Source organism: Cicer arietinum, chromosome 4 (assembly GCF_000331145.2).
Source record: "Cicer arietinum cultivar CDC Frontier isolate Library 1 chromosome 4, Cicar.CDCFrontier_v2.0, whole genome shotgun sequence".
Classification (NCBI taxonomy): domain Eukaryota; kingdom Viridiplantae; phylum Streptophyta; class Magnoliopsida; order Fabales; family Fabaceae; genus Cicer; species Cicer arietinum.
In genome coordinates, this window is record NC_021163.2 from 63057743 (window position 1) to 63082848 (window position 25106).

Here is a 25106-nt window from a genome sequence, read left to right on the forward strand (position 1 = left end):
ATGAGACAAACTTAAGAGATTGCAAATATAGAATTTGTTGTTTTATTTCAAAAAAAAAAAGTATGACATTTATATATATAAGTCTCGTATTTTTTTTTAGTCTCTCAAAAAATTTTAAAACTCATTTTAGTCTTTGAACGAAATGAAAACATCTTTTAATCCATAAGAAAAATAAATCGAACCAAATTAATCTTTATGTGAACCACAATTAAAAAATTGAGTTTTTTTTGCCAGTTCAATGATTCATCAACTTGATTATTCCTAATATAATTTCTACAAAAAACAGGACAATTATGTTATTGACAATAAGTAAAAATAGACAATTAAGTGTCTGACAATAATAATTAAATAAACAATTTAATCTCTACAACAAAAAATATTGTTATAGACATCTAGACGGGCTGACATCCTCCTCATGAAATAACATCTCAATTTTTCTAACATTGTAATAGACGTCTAAATTATAATTTGATCTACAAAAATTGATGTAACGAGAAAATATTTTGGTGACCTTATTCTAATATTAAAAATTAAGTCTAATAAAAAAATAAAAAAAGTGTTGCTTTAATAATTAATAAAATTAATAAAATAAATTTTAGTTAGTTGATGTAACAAGAAGAACATATGCACATATAATATATCACTCATTTGGCTAAATCATTTTCTATTGAATAAATTATAGTCTCTTATCAACAAAACAGAATAGAAGGAGCAGTATTTCTTAAAAACTTATTGAGGACTTTGTGCCTCCAACGAAGTTCATGCATCAATATCAAAATCCATCCTTTTTGGAATATGAAGTAATTAATCGTTTTGTGCATTAGACTATTTTAATTTGATTCTTATTTAACTAATTTTTTCTAATTTGTTGACAATATGACAAAGTAAGAACCGAAAATTCCATCACGATAAACAAAAATCCACAAATCGTAAATGTCAAATAAAAAATTCACATAAAATAGCAACAACAAAGAAAAAATCACATAAACAGTACATGAAATTGCACTTTAAAAAACGCAAGCAGGAAGGACAATAACGCACATTCAGAAACACGAGGGTCAAGAAGAAAAACGTGAGAATGAAGAAGAAAATGCAGCTTTTAAAACAAACGATAGAGACGACAGAAGTACACCATCAAAATTGGAGATCACTATGGTATCAAAAAGATTTATATACTCGTGGTTTCTCTAAATGAAATAACAGTTTATTTTTTCCTCAATTTAATGAAAAACTAAATTATCTTAATTTATTTTTTCTTAAGAACTAAAATGTGTTTTTAATTTTTTTAAGAATTTAACTGAGTCTTTTAAAAAAATTTAAAGACTAATTTGACTCAGTTTATTTTTTTAGAGATAAAAAAATTCAAATAACAAAATTCACCTTTAATCAATATATATATATATATATATATATTTGGACAGAAAAATATGACACTATGGAGTATGATATTCATATTAAAGTGGTGGATTTTTATCTCTATCTCAACCATTGGAGTAATGCCGTAATCTTCTTCTTGTTGTTCTTTTTGTTGTATCATGCGATTCGATCAATAATTCATAAACTTTACATGATCCCTCCCTCCAGCTGGAAATATGGTGACATGTAATAATTCATAATAGAGATGTGGTTCCTATCACTACCATATACTACTTCACATCTTTTAATACCTTAAACTGTTGGCCCCCCTGAATTATATCCATCTTCTTTTTTTCATTTAAAGAACATTAGGAATCTTTTCTTTTATGATATTTCTCAACCAAAATCTATACATATACATATATCTGTATCATTTCAATCACTGGCTGAATCCAAATAAGAACGATCCATCAATTTCCATGCTCTGCTTGTAGTACTTGTCACATTCATTGCTTAATAATAAATACACAATCTTGCTAATTAGTCAATTTCTTTCTTTTCTTAATAATTTAATTTGACTTTATACTTTATTGTTCTTTTTTGGCCAAATAAATATTGGTCAAACAACGTGTCCAACTTTTTAAAAAATTTGTTTGGTTGAACCAAGAAGAGAGAAAGAGATAGATTTTAATAGAGGAAAAGAGAAAAAAAAGATAGAAATATATTTAGAAAAAAGAAGAAACATATTTAGTTCAAAAGAGAATTGATGAGAGGTCAAAGTTGCAATAAAATGAAGGTTGACGGTGATTTCTTTTTTGAATACCTGATAAATTTGCAAACTCTTTAACATTGTTGGTGAGTCAAGCGTGACTAACTCTTTGAATAAGAGTCACACATTAGATTAAAATTTGATGTTGGACACTATAAATGAGAAAACTCATGTATCAAATGCATTTAAGATTTTTGGATAAAGATGCGATGTTCAACCCACTTGCGCGATTTCTTTTAGCTCAATGTGACGATCCTCCAGTCTTCCCTGATGACCTAATAGTGGTATCTTAATGGTTTGGATAAAGATGATTGATTCCTTGTAATGAAAGTTTTCATGACTATGGTGGATATGTGACATCTCATATGGATGATGTGTGCCGACAAGAGCACAAGTGTATGTAGATGAAAGTTTTTATTTTAAGGGGAGAATTCTCAATATGGGCGAACTCACACTTGAATGAAGATATTATTGGTATGTCAAATATAAGTAAAAGTATCACATTGGATGAAAAAATGGATGTTGAATACTATATATGAGATGATTCATATTGTTGGAATTCAAGTGTGAAAGTTAATCCTACATCGACTAAGAATAAAGAAAATGTTAAATATAAAAAAGATATAGTCCATAAATTTATTATCTTAAAGTTTTGATCATTACGTTAATAAAGAAATTCCTAGAAAAAATAAGTTCCTGTAATCTGGAATTTTGTGAAGAAATTATAAAATTTGATAAAAGATTGTTTTAATCGAGAATCAAATTCAAGTTCTCCCATTTTAATTAAATTTCTTTAACCACCACTTCAAAAGGAGCTGAGATTGAGTACTAGTTCAATGTATATCACTTCCAAAATACTGGAACTCAAATGTGATGGATCCTTTAAAAGAAATATGGGACAAGTTGGTGGGATCCACAAATTCTTATGTAATGATTTTCTTAGGAAAGTTAAAAATATTTTCAACTTCAGTCAAAAAAATTTCAATAAATGAAATTTATCAAAATTGATTTTGAACTCAGCATCATAGTAAACAAAAATCTATCTACCATCTATAAAGTTTGTATAGACCCACGTGTTGAATATCAAATCAAATGAAGTGTAATTCTTATTAATTGTCTTTTCCATTGAACTATTATCGGTTCAAAAGAAGTGGTTGAAGCAAGGAAATCTAGATAGGAATTTAATCTAGAATAATATATTAAAATTTGGTCATTTGCGGTAGTTTTGAGTTTTTTGTTTTCAAAGTTCATTTTAGGAATATGTTAAAGAGTAAAATTGGATCATGTTGATTTTTCACATTTATTTTGAAAACAATTTATTCAAAATTATTAAAATAGATTTTATAATTTTTGTTTCTGTTTTAACTCTGATGCATCGCCATATGTGATTGTTATCCCACTTGAACCAACATTGTTCTATACTCCGACCACTTTCAACTACTAATCTGACCACTTCTTCAACCACTTTTGATAACCACTTCGACTATCGTTGACCACCACTGCCCATCAATGCAGCATTGCTAACCAGCATCAATTACCACTTTGACCATTTTTTACCACCACCACCCTATTGAACCCAATTGACTACCACCAATTGCCTTTCTGACCACTAGTTTGACCACCATCACTTCGACCAAGTTGGCCATCTTATTGACCCATCAAACCACAACTTTGACTCTTATTGGCCACCAAGCTTATCAAGTCGACACCCATCTTTGACTTCCACCGACCATCAATTTCATTTTTATATTTTATCATTTTTAATTGTTTTTAAGTATTAATATTTTGATGTGTCAATTATTTTTTTTAGACTCAAAAATACAAACTGAAAAATTAACTTACAACTGAAACTCAAAACTTATATCTAAAACCTAAAAGGTGACAACGCCTTATACCTTTGATTTGTGGTTAAATTAAAGATCAATGTCACAACTTTTAAAAACTAATACGACAGTTCCCTCAACCTTAAAATGTAGGCTTAATAGATAGATAATGTACATGTGAGGCAACATGAGTGATAGGTTTAGAGGTAGTAAAATGAGTAAGGTTAATTTGTCATTTTAGGTGGGATGAGTTGATATTTTGAATCTAATAACTCAAATTAACGGACGCTATTTAACTAACTAAAAATATGGGTTGAGTTGTTGGACGGTACAAAAATAAATTGCAAATAAACATTTTTTTTCTTTTATTATTGACTTCTTTCTCATATAAAAGTGAAACAAATAATTGAAAACAAATAATCAAAACGTTAAAATCAAATAATCATCTTCAACATTGTTATCACTAGTTTCTAAAAATTAACCTTTAACTCGTTGGTCTATTCATATTGAACGAGAAAACATAATTTCTTATTAATTAATTAACCAACATTGTTATCACTAGTATACAATTTTTATAATTAATTAATACACTTAAAAATAGTACCATTATTTTATTGACAAAATTAAGAATAGTATTATATATTTATGAAAAAAAAAACTATTATCATCTCTCGTAAATTAATCCGTCTCGTCTCACTTTTTTTTTCTGAAGGAGTAATGGCAAGCTGATCAAATGAGATGTAAGAAATTTCTCCATTAGTCGAAGCATATCTATGCGAATTTTTTTCTTTTTTGAACATTACATATTTGATGAAACATATACCATAACAAACACTTTGCACACCATATACACACTTTTTTTTGGTACGATCATAATGCGTGCATAAATCAAATAAATTACAGGGTGGATATCACCAAAACGTACAACAAGAGTATGAGCATGAGACAAGTGCCCTTGTAATTGATCTCATAAGATTACCTTGTCATAGTGTAACCAGTCACCGTTATACACGTTTTGAATTCAAATAAATTAAAGGACCAGAATCTAGATCCTATGACACCTACCTACTACATTAGCATCAACCATGCATGATCTTTTCACCTCCAAGAAATGACATTTACGTAACAAAGTTTTACATTGTTACAAAACTAAATATATAATAATGTTTTTACATACATAAAAAGAGACAATTTTTTTTATAATAACAAAAAGAAAATTTAATTTTACTCTTCGTTGGTCTTTTAAAAAAATGTCTTTTATGTATGTGTTTAAGCATGATGCATTTAGTTTTATAAACATACAAAAATAATATCTATGTATAAATTCGACGAATCCATAGTAATTCTCTTAATCAAATAATAAAAGAACATTTTTTTCTAAAAAAAATTAATAAAAGAACTTTGCATATGCATTAATTTGGCTTTTAGGAAATATTAAACCTTTTTAATTATTTCATTTTTTATTTAATAGATATATTTGTTTAAACTAAAATCACATAAAAAAAATTAGAAACATTGATTAAGATGATTTTCTTATGAATTTAATTAAGATCATTTTATATTATGGATTTTTTCTTTTACGTAGAAAAAATAGTAAAAAAAAACTTGTAGACAACTATAAGATCTAGGTTGAATACTGTTTTTTTTTTTTAACTAGAAGAATAAAATATGAAAAAAAATGAGAATATAGAAGTTACTATCAGAAAAATTATATACCAAAATGATATTGTCCTATACTTTCAGTGACTAAAATGATGGTTTACTCATAATTTTTTTTATATCAGTTGTATTATAATTGTTCTGATTTTTATATAAACGATATTAAAAAAACATTAATCTTAGATAATATTTTAATGACAAATATTTATCTAGTGTATGATTTTAATAATAAATTATAATTAATATTATTATAATTATTTTTAGTTTTATTTTGAAGATATAAAACAAAACAAATATATGTCCATTAATATGTATTTTTGTTATATTTATCAGTGATAAATATTTATTTTGTATTTTATTATGTATCAATGATAAATATTTGTCCCATAATTTTTTAAAAAATTGATCAATGACAAATATATGTCCTACATTTTTTTTCATGTTTTAGTAACAAATATTTTATTTTTAATTTAATTATATTTATCGGTGAACAATATTTTTCCCGACTTTTTTTTTTGTATATTAGTGAAAAATATTTGTCATAATTTATTTTATATTTATCAATGATAAATATTTATTATGTATACTTTTTTAATATTTATCAGTGACAAATATTTTTTTATATTTTAATGATAATAAATATTTTTCTCGTATTTTTTATATTTATTATTGATAAGTATTTGTTATGTGTAGTTTTCACGTATCAATGATAGATATTTTTTCAGTGGGTTTTATATTTATACGTGATAAATATGTGTCATGTATTTTTTTATTTATCAATGACAAATAGTTTTCCTGCGTATTTTAATATTTTTGAGTGATAAATATTTAATTCATATTTTTTAAATTTACAAATTAGTCATGTATTTTTTAGGTATCAATAACGTATATGTGTCATGTGTTTTTTTATAAGTGATTAACATTTATCATGAGATTTTAATATTTACCAGCGACAAATATTTATTATATTTTTATATATTTATCATTCAAAAATCTATAATTCAATATCTATGAAAAAGAAAATATCTCATAATTTTTATATTTATCATATATAAATACTGATCTCATGTTTTTTTATAAATATTTTTCCATAATACATATTTATCTTTTTTTTTTAAGTTTATTATTAACAAATATGTGTTTTATTTTTTTCTTTGTATCAGTAAAAAAAATATTTATCATGTGTTCTTTTTCTTCATATTTATCTAGATAAATATTATATTTCATTCTTTATATTTATTGTTTGAAATTTACCTGACATGAATTCACTTATAACTGATAAATGGAACTGTTGAGATATCTGCTTAAATTCAAATCTTGAAAAACTTGAACACTCTTTAGAAGATTCAGGTTTCTCCCATTAAATAGACAAACTTGACATCTAAAGATACTATGTCTTATATGAAAACTCCATTACAAATTCACAATGGATATATGTACTTGACTAAACACATTGCATGTAACCAAACCCTACCAAAGAACAACGTGTCACTATTTGAGCTATTCAACCATGCAGGGTCACATAATCACCATGTGCACTTTTTGAAGACAAAATTATACATATATCAATAAATATAGAGTTGTCTAATATGTTTCTCTAAAAGTAAATTTTTTTTTTCAGTAAATTTTAATAAAATATTATATTTATGTTTAATTTTTATTATAAAATTTATTTTACTTAATATAATAAAGTATTTCATAAAAAAAATTTGAGAGGTTGATATATCAAATACATACTACTAGGTATATATCACTAAATAATTACAATCATGAATTAGGATCGTTGATATTAATCTTCAAATTCACTATACTTACTTTTTAATAACTTTGTATAGAATATAAATTTTATAAATTTAATCGTTGAACCATAAATTTAATTCTTCAATAAATATTGACCCATATTCTTTTTCTATTTAGTTTCAACAATTACGATTGTGATGCTTATATAAAAAACAACTACGATAGTGACCCATGATACTTGTTAATTTAACTAATAGTATTAATTTTTCAAGAAAATTAATTGATAAAGACTTTTTTTATCATTTGAAAAAGCATTAAAATTGAGTAGATTTTTTATGGGCCCTTGAGGTTTTATTTTCTGGTTTTTTGTGAACGAATTTTGAATTGAGTTTATCTATGTTCCGTCGTCGTATTGGGCCCAGAGGAATCATATATGGAGCCTCAAAGATCTTAAGAATTCTGATATCTGGCACCTTAGCTGGATGTCACTGCCTACTCAGCACCCCAAATATTCCATTCCACCAACCCAACTTTCTCATCTAAACAAACACCCCTTCAAATCTATATAGGAGAAAACAAAGTCATTTTTTTTAAAGTAAAATTGCTCCTTTATTTTAAATGTTACTTTAATCGTTTGTTTTTTTTATTTATTTGGACAGTTATTTAATTGTATTATAAAAATTTAAAATATAACATTGTTAACGTTTTACAATATTAAAATATTAAAAATCAAATTATTTATTTAAAATTAAATAAAGAACCAAACTAAAAGAAAAAAAATAAATAATTAAAGTATTATCTCAAATTAAGTTAAGGAACCGCATAAATAATTATATATTTTTTTATTTTCAATTAGTAGTCTAATGACAATTCTACACACCTTAAATATAGAGATGCAAGAAACCTCGTATTAATATCTTGTAATTAACAATTGAGTTGTATTTATAGTAGAGATATATATCTTTAAAAGAAATTAGAGTCATGTGTAAAATTTAAATTTATTTTATTTTTTTATACAAGTTTCTTATTTTTCTTACAAGTGTGTAATGAATAATAAAATTTAACTTAATTTGATGTAATATAAATCAATTTATTATGTTATTTTATGCATATTAATCAATTTATTTTGGATTTTATGAATAAAATAATGATAATCAATTTATCAACATGTTTATGTATAACACAATCTAATTCATTAATTATCTCAACAAGAGAGAGAGAGAGAGAGATTTTTTTAAATGAGAGTAGAGACAAATAATTATTAATAAAAAATATTTTTATGAAAATAATCTAATATTTTTTGTTCTTCGTAAACGAAAGGGATCAAGGAATAATAAAAATAAGAGAATTGATAAACAAAATATTTTTTGTTATCTAGGATTTTAATTTTGGTATAACGATTAAAAAAGGTATATCATTTTTTTTTGTAAATGTTCAACCATAAAGACCAATAACTTATAAATTTATAATTTTAAGACTTAGAGTTTAAGAAGAAAAAATAATAAACCACTCAAATTTTGACTTTTTTACTATATAATTTTTTAAAATACATTTTTCTACTATATAATTATTTATATTGTAAAAATAAAATTTTAGTACTCTTAAAAATTTTAAACCACGTGCAGTTGTAACCCTAAACATACTCAAGAACGACAAAAATTTACACGAAAAAAAAAAATAATTGAGGATACAATAACCCTATTACAATATAAACATAACACATTTTAATTATGAATGTAACGAAAATTATAATCATGTACTGGGTGATCAAATAACCAAAGATACAATAACGTATTAATTGATTAATATAACTAGGTGACTAATCGTTCCCTTTGACAAGAAAATAATTAATTCATTAATATAAATTCATTAATGTATTATTATGATTAAAAAAATGATAGAACAAAGGGAATTTCACAATTTAAATGATTTGATTTGATTACTTAACTTTGTATTGAATTGCAAATAATACAAAATTATGGATTATTACAAATAATCATCATAAAAAATTAAATCAAGTTTAACTTCATCATTTTCATCTCAATTGTCTGATAAGCATTACCATCAATATCATTTAGGATGAAATCAATTGCAACATAATATCATGAAAATTAAAGTGTTATTATGGTTTTAATATTTTAAATGAAATGATTTAGAGTTTTATTACAAAAAAATTTACGCAAAAAGATAACTTATTTTAAAAATTAACCACTTTTAATTTTGTTGTTGTTATAATTTTAAAAATATAAAAATTGTTTCAAAGCAAAAGCAGTTTTCTTTAATTAAAAAAAAAACACTTTTTATAATTGATAAATTTTAAAAAAGTGATTTCATTAGGATAGAAAAATAGAAAATAATTTTAACTTTCTTTACAAATAAAATTTCGTGAATATCAAAATAACTTTCTTTAGAACCTGTAACAAACATATCTTTAATATGTAAGTTTTGATTAAAAAACTATTTAAAATAAATAATATGGGACTAATGTTTTTAAAAACTCATTGAAACCTATTCATCTTGCCATCAATCCTTTTAAAAACATATGGTTCCCACCAATTTTTATATTTTTTATTTACATAAATTAAAACCAAAACTTTCTTATCCAATAACAACCAAGCTAGTGTCCATGCTACAGGGATGAGATACTTGTATATAATAAGGTAGCTTCTCCCCCTTTGTTTCGATGACTCCAAATTACATAACCTCAAAACATTCTTCAATTGTTTTTAGGAAATTAGGAAAAGCCTAACATTAGAATCTTATTATAATAATATATACCAAATGGATGGAACTTTTGCTTACATCATTGTCCTCTTTCTTCTTACCTTATTTTTTACATTTAAGTTCTTACAAAAACGAAATAGAACAACACCTTGGAACCAAACAAGTGCAAAGCTTCCTCCTGGTTCAATGGGGTGGCCTTACATAGGACAAACCCTTCAACTCTACTCTCAAGACCCAAATGTTTTCTTCTTCACCAAACAAAAAAGGTTTTTATTCTACCTAGCTCCACTCCACTTCCATAACCATTAAATTTAATAAAAGATAAATATCTTGAATTATCCAAACTCATATATAATGTTTTTTTTTTTATGAATCATATATATAATAATGGTATTTGAATATTTTTCAGCTACCGTAATACAACACTTACGAAGAACATTATATTTAATAGTCTTCACAGTTGTTGCACGGTTGTAGAAAATTTAAGTTCATCTATAGTGGTTACACTAGATATAAAAGATTCAAATATTAATTATTTTACTCCAATAAAATTTAATTACAACATAACAAACATTTTTTTTTTGGATAAATAACATTTGAGAATTGTGAATGCGACAAAAAAAAAAACATTATGGTATTTTATATTAAATTTAGGTACGGAGAAATATTCAAGACGAAGATACTTGGATGTCCATGTGTGATGTTGGCAAGTCCTGAAGCTGCACGTTTTGTGTTGGTGACACAAGCTCACTTATTTAAACCAACATATCCAAAAAGCAAAGAACGTTTGATTGGTCCTTGTGCTCTGTTTTTTCACCAAGGTGAGTATCACATGCGTTTGAGGAAGCTAATTCAGAGATCTCTCTCTCTTCATTCACTTCGCAACTTGGTTCCTCATATTCAAGCCTTAGCCATTTCCACCATCAAATCTTGGACTCATGATGGAACCATAATTAACACCTTTAAGGAAATGAAAAAAGTACGTTACTATTATATATTTTATTTTTTTATTTTTTAGTTTATACTTATCTTTTTTAATGTATTGACTCATATATTGTGTTCCAATATTTGATATACAAATGTGACTAATGTGATTGTAATTAAAATATTTTATTAAGCAGCTGCAATTGATGTATGATGATTGGATTAATTATTATATTACTATTTATATTAGAACACTCGTGAGCATGCATTTCTAGCATTATTTTATGTATTGTTTTATTGTAAGTGGTCCACATTCAATTTCTTGCAGTTTTCTTTTGAAGTTGGTATTCTCACAATTTTTGGCAATCTAGAGTCACATTTGAGGGAAGAGCTAAAAAAAAATTATTGGATTGTTGATAGTGGTTACAATTCATTTCCATCTCAAATCCCTGGTACTCAATACAAAAAGGCACTATTGGTAACTACTACTACTACTACTACTAATTTCAACAAAATTTAAATTTATGTTTTTTTTTAATGTATTGTTTTATTTAATGTTGCTAATTTTGAATATGTGAAGGCAAGAAAGAGACTTGGAAGCATTTTGAAGGAAATAATTAGTGAGAGGAAGGAGAAGAAGTTAATTGAAAAAGAAAGAGATCTTTTGAGCTGTTTATTGAATTGGAAAGGTGAAGGTGAAAAGTTATCTGATGATGAAATTGCAGATAATATTATTGGTGTACTTTTTGCTGCTCAAGATACCACAGCTACTGTTATGACTTGGGTGGTGAAGTACTTGCATGATGAACCAAAACTTCTGGAGTGTGTAAAGGTACAACCAAACAGAAATTAATACAACTTCATGTTTAATTTATGTGTATGTGTCAATACTTTATAGGTAATGTTTGCTTTGCAGGCTGAGCAAAAGGCAATTCACATGGAAAATGATGGTAACCTAAGTTGGAATCAGACTAGAAATATGCCAATTACCAATAAGGTATAAGCTGTTAATGCAGTGTTTCAATGCCATACTAAGCCAATATAATGTATGCATTTTTTAGAGACTAGTCTCAGCAGTAATGTGCGAATGATATCTTATACTTCAATTAGTTTGTGAGATTAGTCTATGTAGTTATGTACGGAAAATATCATAAAAAATGTATTTAACAAATGTAACAAGTTTATGTGTTGATTGTTATGTTTACTAATAAGCATACGTGAGATTTGATTTTGTTGCTAAGAATTGAATAATGTGGACTTTATGATCAGGTTGTGTTAGAGAGCATGAGAATGGCAAGTGTCATATCATTTCCTTTTAGAGAAGCAGTAGCTGATGTAGAGTACAAGGGTAAGTAAGTAAGAGGAATATAAATTGCTATATTTGCAACACTGCAAAATTTTCAAAATTGGAATTTTTTTATTGGATTTAACTATCCACTATATAAAGTGACAACTATTTTGAGCCCTGTACTAAAGAGAATACTATATTGAAGATTCCCAATGTGGAAAACGTTCCTTTTAAATCATTTATTTATTTGATCATGCACATGAAAAATGTGACTAACATAAGAATATGAAACAGGATTCCTAATACCAAAAGGGTGGAAAGCAATGCCTCTGTTCAGAAATATTCATCACAATCCAGAATTTTTTCCTGAGCCTCATAAATTCAACCCTTCAAGATTTGAGGTATGAAGGGGTCAATTTTATATAGGTGAAAAACAATGTAGTGGTAATTAATGCATGGATTAGGCTAATTGCTTGTCAAACAAGTAAATATTTATTTAATTTGTTATTTGTTCATAATACAGGTTGCACCAAAACCAAATACTTTCATGCCATTTGGTAGTGGAGTACATGCATGTCCTGGCAATGAGCTTGCTAAGCTGGAGACACTGATTATGATTCATCATTTGGTCACCAAGTTTAGGTAATGTTGATTAATCAAGAGAAAAGACAATATTTTAGAAAGAAAAAGAGAATATTGAATGGATTATAATTATTAACAATAAGAAGACAGCTTAAAAACATCAATACTTTACATTAATTAAATAAGATGATAAATAAAATAAAGAAAATTGTGATTTTATTAAATTATCTTTATTGACTAATGATATATTTTGAATGTGTGAGTATAGGTTGGAAGTGGTAGGAAGAGAATCTGGGATTCAATATGGGCCATTCCCATTGCCTTTAAATGGACTCCCAGTAAGGTGTTGGAGAGAATCTAGCAGCAGCTAGAAAAAGCATCATTGAAATAATGACATCATTGCTGAGGAACAATCCACTTTCCAAAGTCACAAATTCATCTTTTTGTTTTCTTTTTTATATTGACTATGTAGTCATTTTTGTCACCTCTATCCTACAAAATTCCCTGCAGGGTACCCTTAAAAAAAGATGGGAAATACCTCAACAGGAAATGGACCTTTCATTTACTATGCAACCATCATAATTTGGTACAATCTAAATAAAAAATAATTTAATAATACTTCTATTTATAGTGTTAGTGAACGTTAATTTGATAACTAATTCTAACTACACTGCACAATTGGCTTCTCTTCATGATCTTGGTGGCCTTAAAACCCATTTAACTAACTGTCTCTTGTGGCCAATGTTTTGATATTTTTCTTGACGGGGCCACAATTCCCTTCTAATTTTCCTTTGAGGACCACATCATTGTGGCAGGACCTCAGGTCTTATTGTCCTAATATTGATGGTAACATTTTACATATTATTAAATTATTCTATATATAAATTTCTAGTGACTTCTCAAATAGATCTCCAAGATTATAGATATTTTAAAAAGTCTTCGAGATCATGAATATTTTAAAAAACTTCTCACTCTATTAAATTGTCAAATTAGTTCTTATATTTAATTATTTATTATCAATTATATTTTTTATTTAATAATTTACTATCAATTTAATCTTTATATTATCAATTTAATCTTTATATTATCAATTTAGTCTCTAAGATATTTTCACACATATTAATATGGGTAAAATTTGATAAAATCAGAAAAGTTTTTGAAATATTTATAATGTTATGAACGAATTTGAAAACAACTTATAAGTAGCGGTGTGTAAGAGACAAATTAATTAAATAGTTTATAAATTAAACTACATATTTACAATAATTCAGTTAATCAAACTTAATTCAGAGTTTAATAATTTTAAATTTTTTTTAATTAATCTTAATTAATATTTTTTTTTCTTAAAAGATTTTTGAAATTTGTTTTTTCTCAAAAAAAAAATATAGAAAATATAAAAAAAATATTTGAAAAAAATTAAAAAATATTTTAAATAATTTTTTCTTTGAAAATATTTTTTCATAAACTATTTTCGATTTTTTTAAAAAAATAATCGAAACCTTTTTTTTTATCGATACAAATTTTATATCTATTTTTTTTTGAAAAAGTTTTTACATCTATTTTTCTCATAAAAAAATTAAAAACTTTTTTTAAAAAAATTCGAAATTTTTTTTTTGATTTAAAATTACTTTTTCGAAAAACTAGTTCGAAATCTATTTTAACTAAAAATTTGTTCAAAATATTAAACTAATTTATATTAATTAATAAGTTTCAAATCTATTCAAAATTATATTGAAATTGATTCGAATTTAGTTTTCAAAAATTAAATCAAATTATTAATATGATCCAATTGATTAAGTTTTTTCTACATATACACTCTAATTGTAAGTTAAAGAATCTGGTGCTTTAGTTCTCCTTTGTTTCCTTTTTTTTTTGGTCGCTTAGGTGTGAGGTTCCAAAAAAGAGAAATTGAACATCAAGTAGAATTATTGAGTGGACCAAAGTAAGTAAGTGCCAAATGAGAGGGATTTTGCTGATTAAGCACTTCATCGTTATAATGGATTAAAATGGAAACTCGATCAAGACTTACTAGGTGTTGTAATGCAAGCGGGAACAATTCTAACTTCTATAACATAATTAAACAAAAGTTTAAGGGTACTAAAATAAATAATTAATACGGGTAGCTAATACCTCATGGTTTCTTGTGAAATTCCGCGCATTAGGATTAGAGCCGTCAAAAAAGCCCTCAACTACAAGCTTAATTTTGACCCATTATTTCATTGGGCCTAAGGAATGGGGCTCTAGGGGCCATAGGCCCCCAATATTTTGTTAATTTTAAGATTTTTTTCTTGAAAAATAATTTATTCAAAACAAAATGAAAATTTTTTAACGAAAAAAAAAAATCAGAAACTTTTTATCGAAAAAAAATCGAACATTTTTTATCAAAAAAAATCGGACATTTTTTATCGAAAAAAAAATTAGACATTTTTTATCGAAAAAAAATCGGAAATTTTTTATCGAAAAAAAATCAGAAATTTTTTATCGAAAAAAAATCATAAATTTTGATCGAAAGAAAATTATAAATTTTTATCGAAAAAAATCGAACACTTTTTATCGAAAAAATCGGAAAATTTTGTAGAAAAAAACTTTTTATCGAAAAAAATCGAACATTTTTTATCGAAAAAAAATCGGAAAATTTTATAGAAAAAAAAAATTTATCGGTGAAAATATTGAAAAACTTTATTTCTCAAAAAAGAAAATCGATTCTTTTTTTAAAAAAGTGGGCCTATGGGCCTCCTAAGCCCACAAATTTTTAGGGGACTTTTAATTTAAGGGACCTTTTAAATTATTAATTTTTTTGGCCCCTTCAAAATGTGGGTTAGGGCCAATAATTAGGGGGCTTGTCAAATTGACAGCTTTAATTAGGATCAAGATACTCAAAAAAGGAAGAACACATTAAACTGAATAATACTCTATCATGGAACAGACAAGCTACAAAAGGGAGGGCTTCTCTCTATATTAACGGAAGAGAGAAGGCAGGCCTACTGAACTGCAAAACAACATAAATGGGATTGGCCCAATGTACAAATAAGAAAACTATACTAAAGAAAAAACTAACTTCTTTTTATAAGCAAAGAAAGAACCAACTAAACATGTAATTCTAATAACATTAGAACTATATATGGATTATTTTGTCAACCAATTCAGTGACTAAACTCACACATTTTAAATGTGAAGTAGAAAATTCAGAATTCGAACTTAGGCCCATACATATCAACGTCTTGTTACGTATAAGTGGTTAAGTCTCATATTTATTAGTTATGGTTAATCCAAAATGATGTAATAGCATATCAATTCATTTAGGATGGTTAGGAGTTTGTTAAACAAGTTAGTTAGTTAGTTAGTTGAAGTGCAACTATCCAAAGTGTTTGATAATTTTACAAAAGTTGGGCACATTTCTGACACAGTAAGAAACTGTATAAAAGCATTCAAATAATCCAATTTAATATACTTTTCAGATTTCCTATTATTTCTAAATTGTGTTCTAATAATTGGTATCAAGAGCTTGGGTTTTAAGTCTTGGGAAACACGAGTACAAGTGTGAGGAACTTAAAATTTGAGAAACACAAGTGTGAGTGAAAGATAGAATCATGAATGGAGCTTGGAATTTTCTAGCAAACCTACCGATCCTTGACGGGAAATGTGGTCTGCATCAATGAGGTCATTACTGGGAGCCCAAGAAGAGTTTGAAATTGTGCTAGATGACTATGAACAACTTGGAACAAATCCTATAGAAAGGCAGCATGTAGCCTTCAAAGTTTGCAAGAAGAGGGACTACAAGGCTTTGTTCTACATCCAGCAAAGTGTAGATGCAAATATTTTTGAAAGGATCTCAAAGGTATCTACATTAAAAGAGGCATGGGATATCCTCATGAAATATTACATATATGGTGAAAAGACCAAAAAGATCAAACTTCAAATGTTAAGAAGAAAGTATGAGTTGCTACGAATGGAAAAGAATGAAAATGTTGTTGATTTCATCAATCGAGTGCAGGCAGTGACAAATCAAATGAAAGCAAATGGAGAGGTGATAACTGAGTTGATGATTATTGAGAAAATTATGAGAACATTAACAGAAAGGTACGATCATATAATGATTGCAATTGAAGAATCAAATGATCTTAATACAATGAAATTAGAAGACCTACAAAGTTCACTTGAATCCCATGAATTGAGAATCAAAGAAAGAAGTGAGAATGATACACAAGCACACGCTTTGTAGGCTCGAATGAGCAATAAATCAAATCAAGATGGAAAGAAATACAAGAAAGGAAAGGGAAAATCAAAATGGCACAAGAAGCAAGATATTGATGATATCGAGGTTGCCGAATCTTCCAAAAATCAGAATAGTAGTTGTAACGCCCCAAATTTTTTATCCGAATATTACTGAAAAATATTTATTTTCTTTTAGAAACAACTAATTAGTTTTTTTTCTCATTAAAAGAACGTAATGTAATTTACTAAAATATTATTTATTTATTCATTTGCAAAATTAATATTCCAATTGTTAGATCAATATTCATTTATGGTCCAAAATAAAATAAATTATCTTTAAGTGAAATTCAAAAGAAACAATGTTGACTGAAATTAATGACATTCAGTTTTTTTTTTGCAAATGAAATATCACGTCCGCCTTTCTATTAAAAGTTAATGATGAAGAATAAATAACTTTACAATGTGCCACAAAAATTTTGTAATACAAAATATTATTTTTAATTAAGATCTCATTTTCCCACGTGCGTGCACCAATCAAACATCGTTCATGCAACTCTTTGAAATCATTAGTACCTAAATATTGGTGTAAGGGGTCAGTTCATCCCACAACAAAAATTAAACCAACTAATAAATTAACAACCATAAAATATGAATATAAAATCCTTTCGTCATAAAAGATTTAAAGAAATTGGTTCTCTAATAGTTTTCAAAGATGTATTAACAGTCATAAAATGTATCTAAATAAATCAAGTAGCAACCGTAGAGCAAATAATTAGATCAAAATAAAAATAACAATAGAATATATGCAAGTTATGCATGCTCCTAAATATATATGATCCGGATATAACCAGCCACACAGAAGTCACCCGTACCAATGGGGAAAAATTAAACCAGCCACACAGGCATCCACAGAGATGCATATGATATGTTATGAAATGATAATGATGCTCAAAGGTACATGTCACCACTCACTTAGATAATCACACAAATCACCAGCCACTTAGGCAACCACAAAGATAACATTATTTAAAACTCAAATCACCAGCCACTTAGGCAACCACAAAGACAACAACATTTAAATCCAAATCACCAGCCACTTAGGCAACCACAAAGATAACAATATTTAAAACACAAACCACCAACCATACCACTTAGACAACCACACATATTAAATATTTAAAACACAAATCACTAGCCACTTAGGCAACCACAAAGATATCACTATTTAAATCACAATTAGGCAACCACAAATATAGAATATTCTAGATAAAATTTTAATCACATATGACATCAAAGTTTTATTCTCATGGACGGTTCCAATCAAGAGTCAATAAATTTGTTATCCCAAATATATAACACACAAACACGTGAATAAATGTCTTACATTCATAACTTTCATTGTATAACCTATAAAATTGGATTAACAACGTGTTATTGTTAGGACTCAAAACTCAAATAACGAATAACACATACAAATATAAATTTATTTCTTCTACTATAAATTTTCTCCGATTAATTGTTATTTAGTCATACAAATCAAGGTTTTCCGTTAAACACGTCACAAAAATCAACTTAATCATCTTATCATAATTAAAATTAAAACTTTACACCAATTCCCCCAAGACTCATATAGATTTCTTAAAAATCAAAACTTTGAAATAAAATAGGACAAAAATCGAAACTTTAAATTAAAGACATCCTAAAAAAATATTACTCATGAGATCATAATAAAAATCATAGCTTTATAATTAAGTACACATAAACAACACACAAATAATAACTTTACATCAAATATATGACATCAAACATATTACTCATGTTATAATAATAAAAATCGAAATTTATAATTAAGTTTATCAAAGCAAACATATTACTCATAAAAATAAAATATTATAGTTAAATTCTTTAAGGCAATTAAAAATCAATATTTTTCTTTTAAGACAACAAGTTTTATATCAATATCTTACAAACTATTAATTTAATATCTAGCCTAACATTGCATGGGGAAAAGCCCTTACCTTAGGCGCTTTCTTTCTTAACACCTCTAAATTTGCACGAGAAATAGCTCATGAGGCAGTAATGAATTCAACACCGATAGATATTAGAATTTACAACTCAGAAAATTATTTTGAGAGTGTAGGAATGACAAATAGGTGTGCCAACCAGATGCCTAATGGAAATGTATGAACATATAAACTATTTACGTTGCACTATTACCATTGATTTCTTGTCTAAAATTGAAGTGCACTTAATTCCAACATTATACTACCAATAATTACTATTTCTTTAATTTTATTAGGTTGTTACAAAGCCAATTGAAATCATGTATATTTATATGTATCAGTTAATTTAGATTAACTAATAGAGTTCAGTATATATTGAAGGGTGTCACACACTAATTTTAATTAAATAAATAAATTAGAGATTGTCACATCACCCTTTTAAATTTTTTATCTAATAGTTACGAAACCAAAAATTTCATAGAATTATTTTTGTAGACAATTATAATAAAATTATAATTTTAGTTTAAAAGAGATGAATGCATGAGATACAAAAAGGACAATAGTCTTTTTGTGTCCTCTCTTAATTGCACAAAAAAACTTATAATAAAATTTATAATCTTCCTTTAAAAAATAAATTAAGGGTGTTTAAAATGAATTAATGCACATTATGCCAAGAAAACACAATGAATTGTCATAAAATCTTGTCATAAAGGAGAGTAAAAGAATGAGTCAAGTCACTAATTTTGTTTTTATAGGATGGACCAAAAATATTTTCAAAACACTTATACATAAAGGTTGGTTTCACTAACTCTATAATATCTCCTAAAATAAATACTTATTTGGTTGCAAATAAAACTAACAAACAATATAACTTATATAAATTCTAATTTAATTAAATAATTCAACTAATATTTTATCAACTAAAATAAATCAAGCAAGACAAGAATACCACTCACACATAACAAAATAAAACAAACATATCTAACACATCAATTTCATGATTATCGAAACTAATCAAATAAAAAAATATCCATTTATGAAATAATGACATCATAAATAGTCCCCATGTAATTGTCACGTCAAAACAATTAAATAAAAATGAAGATTATAATTATTTAAGTAGAATAGAGTGTGATAAAATTTAATTTAATTTATTTACAATTTCATGATTATTGAATTTAATAATAGCAATTACTAAAAAGATACGTATATAATATATATGAAAATTTTGGGGTGTTACAATACTTACCCCCTTAAAAATAGTTTCGTCCTCGAAACTAAGAGGAAAAACAAATGGACAAGTTTCATACACATATTGACACATCTCTTAAAGAATCAAGTAAAATTTTGAATCCCCATTAGTGTTACAAAAATTTCTGGATTAATAACAATTCAACTAAAATATAAAAACTTGAATTGTGTAAAAGTTGCTTGTTAAACACATAAACTAGTTAAAGCAAACCAATGAGCATATAAAGAAAAATAAAAGAGACAAAATTGAGAATGTCATTTATTAAAATAGAGCAAATTTAGAATTATATGTTGATAGCAATATTTTAAAATTTTAAAGATAGAACAAGAGGGAAATCATAGATCCTTTCATTAAAAAATCATTTCTATATAGAATTTGATTTAATTGTGTTTATTTATTTATTATAGAATAGAATTTGACAAGGCAATACTAATATGCAAAATTCATTGATAATAATGTATAATGATAATAATACTAATAATAATAATAATAAACAATAACAATCACAATAATAATAATAATAATAATAATAATAATAATAATAATAATATAAGACATAAAATTTATTAATGAAATTAAAAATGATTGAAATTCAAATAAAATTAACATATTCATAAAACTCACTTATTTAATTTTATTAAATTCCATAAATTTATGCAAAATTCATTGATAATAATGTTGAATAATAATAATAATAATAATAATAATAATAAACAATAACAATCACAATAATAATAATAATATAAGACTTAAAATTTATTAATGAAATTAAAAATGATTGAAATTCAAATAAAATTAACATATTCATAAAACTCACTTATTTAATTTTATTAAATTCCATAAATTCCATAAATTCGATAAATTTATCATTATTAATAACACACACATATGGTAACTTATCTCATAAAGACAATGTAAAATAAAATAAATCTTGATAGACTTTTTAATAGGTAAAATAAATTCTCAAGGATAGTAAAAACAAATTATTGTTATCGCCTTCTTCGAAATTAAGTCACCGTGATTAAGCTCTTATATTCATTTAGTAATAATCATATTAATATTTTTTTTTTCTTCTAAATCAATATTATTAAAAGACTTTTAATATATTTGTAAACTCTTTTTAATCCAACCAGTCTTTTAAAATAAATAACATGATAAAATTAAATTAATAAAAATATAATTTTACAATTAAGATTTGTGGCATTTAGATAATAATAGTAAATACTACAATAATATTTTAATTTAGATAACTAGAGAAAATTCATTTTATAGTAATAAAAATATTCAATGATTGTTGACAAGGGAAAATCATTCTTAGTCCCTTTTTTTTTTGTAACTTTTAACAAAAAATCTAAATGTTAACAAATAATAACAATAATAGAAATAATAATAATGATATTAATGGTAAAATAATTACAACAATATACTATCTTAACTCTTCATCTTAAAGTCTGTAAACAACATTCATAAAATAAAGAAAAATATTGTATATGTATATAAATTCAAAAAAAAACGTAACTACATTAAATTTGTCTGAAGAAATCTAATTTAAGAAATAAAACCAAAATTAATTTTGTTTATTAAATATCTTTGCAATATTAAAAATATCTTAACTAAGCAAGTTATAAGGAAAATTTATTACTAACACTAATAATAATATCGAATTAAATGATATTCTTTTTAAAATATTTGCAATTCAAGTGAACTAAAATTTGTAGTTTCATAAAAATAATATAAAAGAGACAATGATAACAACAATAATATATAGTATTATATTTTATAACATAATAATACTCATTTGTATGAAGTAGAAGATTAAATTATTTTGTAATATTAATGATTATTATTAACAAAACTAATTAAGCCAAGTAATAACTAGACCACAAAATATTTAACATAAACAAGAAGTAGAGAGTCTAAGATTATTAAAACAAAATAGTCATAATAAACAAGAAAAAAACTCATAAAAAGATAGTAAAATCTATCAAAATTAAATAGAAGATTTCTAAATAATATAAAAAGACAAAGCTAAAGAAACATACAACTAGACATAGAGATTTCATATATGAAAACAACTAAATAAATAATAAAATAACACAATTAAACCAAATATTTAAGTCATATATTTAATGACATAAATTCATGGAGGTTACACAATCACACATAAGAATTTAAGTAAAATTCAAAAATTAGAGAACCAAACAATTAATATAATTAATGGCACATAATAGGAATTTAAGTAATTCTTAGAAATTCAAATTCAAGGTTACACAATTAATGACTCATAATAGAAATTTAAGTCATTAGTAAAATTCAAATTCAAAGTGGCCACCAAATTAATGACATATAATTAAAATTTAAGTAATTAATAAAATTCAATAATTAGAAAATCGAGCAAATAACACAAGTAACATCGGAATACATGCAACATACACAGCGCATCCACTCCACAAGGTCCGAGAATTAGTGCTCTGATATCACATGAAACGCCCCAAATTTTTTATCCGAGAATTAGTGCTCTGATACCACATGCACTATTACCATTGATTTCTTGTCTAAAATTGAAGTGCACTTAATTCCAACATTATACTACCAATAATTACTATTTCTTTAATATTATTAGGTTGTTAAAAGCCAATATTAATTTAATATCTAGCCTAACATTGCATGGGGAAAAGCCCTTACCTTAGGCGCTTTCTTTCTTAACACCTCTAAATTTGCACGAGAAATAGCTCACGAGGCAGTAATGAGTTCAACACCGATAGATATTGGAATTTACGACTCAGAAAATTATTTTGAGAGTGTATGAATGACAAATAGGTGTGCCAACCAGATGTCTAATGGAAATGTATGAACATATAAGCTATTTACGTTGCACTATTACCATTGATTTCTTGTCTAAAATTGAAGTGCACTTAATTCCAACATTATACTACCAATAATTACTATTTCTTTAATTTTATTAGGTTGTTACAAAGCCAATTGAAATCATGTGTATTTATATGTATGAGTTAATTTGGATTAACTAATAGAGTTCACCATATATTGAAGGGTGTCACACACTAATTTTAATTAAATAAATAAATTAGAGATTGTCACATCACCCTTTTAATTTTTTTATCTAATAGTTACGAAACCAAAAATTTCATAAAATTATTTTTGTAGACAATTATAATAAAATTATAATTTTAGTTTAAAAGAGATGAATGCATGAGATACAAAAAGGACAATAGTCTTTTTGTGTCCTCTCTTAATTGCACAAAAAAATTTATAATTAAATTTATAATCTTTCTTTAAAAAATAAATTAAATGTGTTTAAAATGAATTAATGCACATTATGCTAAGAAAACACCATGAATTGTTATAAAATCTTGTCATAAAGGAGAGTAAAAGAATGAGTCACTCACACTAATTTTGTTTTTATAGGATGAACCAAAAAACACTTATACATAAAGGTTGGTTTCACTAACTCTATAATATCTCCTAAACTGAATACTTATTTGGCCGCAAATAAAACTAACAAACAATATAACTTATATAAATTCTAATTTAATTAAATAATTCAACTAATATTTTATCAACTAAAATAAATCAAGAAAGACAAGAATATCACTCACACAGATCAAAATAAAACAAACATTTCTAACACATCAATTTCATGATTATCGAAACTAATCAAATAAAAAAATGTCCATTTATGAAATAATGACATCATAAATAGTCCCCATGTAATTGTCACGTCAAAACAATTAAATAAAAATGAAGATTATAATTATTTAGGTAGAATAGAGTGTGATAAAATTTAATTTAATTTATTTACACATAGAATAATTATTAATTTAATAATAGCAATTACTAAAAAGATACATATATAATATATATGAAAATTTTGGGGTGTTACAGTAGTAGGAGCAACAACACTGATAAAGGCAAAAAGAAATTCAATAAGAAATGGATTCAATGCTACAATTGTCAAAAGTGGTGACACTTTGCTGATGAATGTAGATCAAAGAAAGTGAAAAGAAAAGATGATGAAGCTCAATTAGCACAAGCTGACAGTTTTGACTCAGATGAAGTGTTGTTGATGGCAAAGTCTTAATGCAAAGAAAAGATGGTAAGCATTCATTCATTTATGATGTACTATATGTGCCAAATATGAAGAACAATTTGTTAAGCCTTGGACAATTGTTGGAAAATAAATACTCTATGAATATGGATAATGGACAAATGAAGATGTTTGATAGTGCCAAGTGTAACGCCCCATATTTTTAATACGAATATTACTGAAAAATATTTATTTTCTTTTAGAAACAACTAATTAATTTTTTTTCTCATTAAAAGAACGTAATGTAATTTACTAAAATATTATTTATTTATTCATTTGCAAAATTAATATTCCAATTATTAGATCAATATTCATTTATGGTACAAAATAAAATAAATTCTCTTTAAGTGAAATTCAAAAGAAACAATGTTGACTAAAACTAATGACATTCAATTTTTTTCTAGCTAATGAAATATCACGTCTGCATTTCTATTAAAAGTTAATGATGAAGAGTAAATAACTTTACAATGTGCCGCAAAAATTTAGTAATACAAAATATTATTTTTAAGTAAAATATAATTTTCCCACGTGCGTGCACCAATCAAACGTCATTCATGCAACTCTTTGAAATCATTAGTACCTAAATGTTGGTGTAAGGGGTCAGTTCATCCCACAACAAAATTAAACCAAATAATAAATTAACAACCATAAAATATGAATATAAAA

General features: G+C 25.6%; 1 protein-coding gene across 1 annotated transcript; it reads left to right on the top strand.

Annotated features, from left to right (window-relative positions):
- The first annotated feature begins 10022 nt into the window (after positions 1-10022).
- On the top strand, positions 10023-13489 carry LOC101506315 (abscisic acid 8'-hydroxylase CYP707A1-like). Its single transcript, XM_004499000.4, has 9 exons — positions 10023-10337; positions 10726-11050; positions 11324-11473; positions 11576-11827; positions 11912-11992; positions 12265-12343; positions 12578-12684; positions 12807-12925; positions 13134-13489. The coding sequence occupies exons 1-9, from the start codon at positions 10129-10131 to the stop codon at positions 13234-13236; spliced, it is 1425 nt and encodes a 474-aa protein (XP_004499057.1). The 5' UTR covers positions 10023-10128; the 3' UTR covers positions 13237-13489.
- Positions 13490-25106: the final 11617 nt, after the last annotated feature.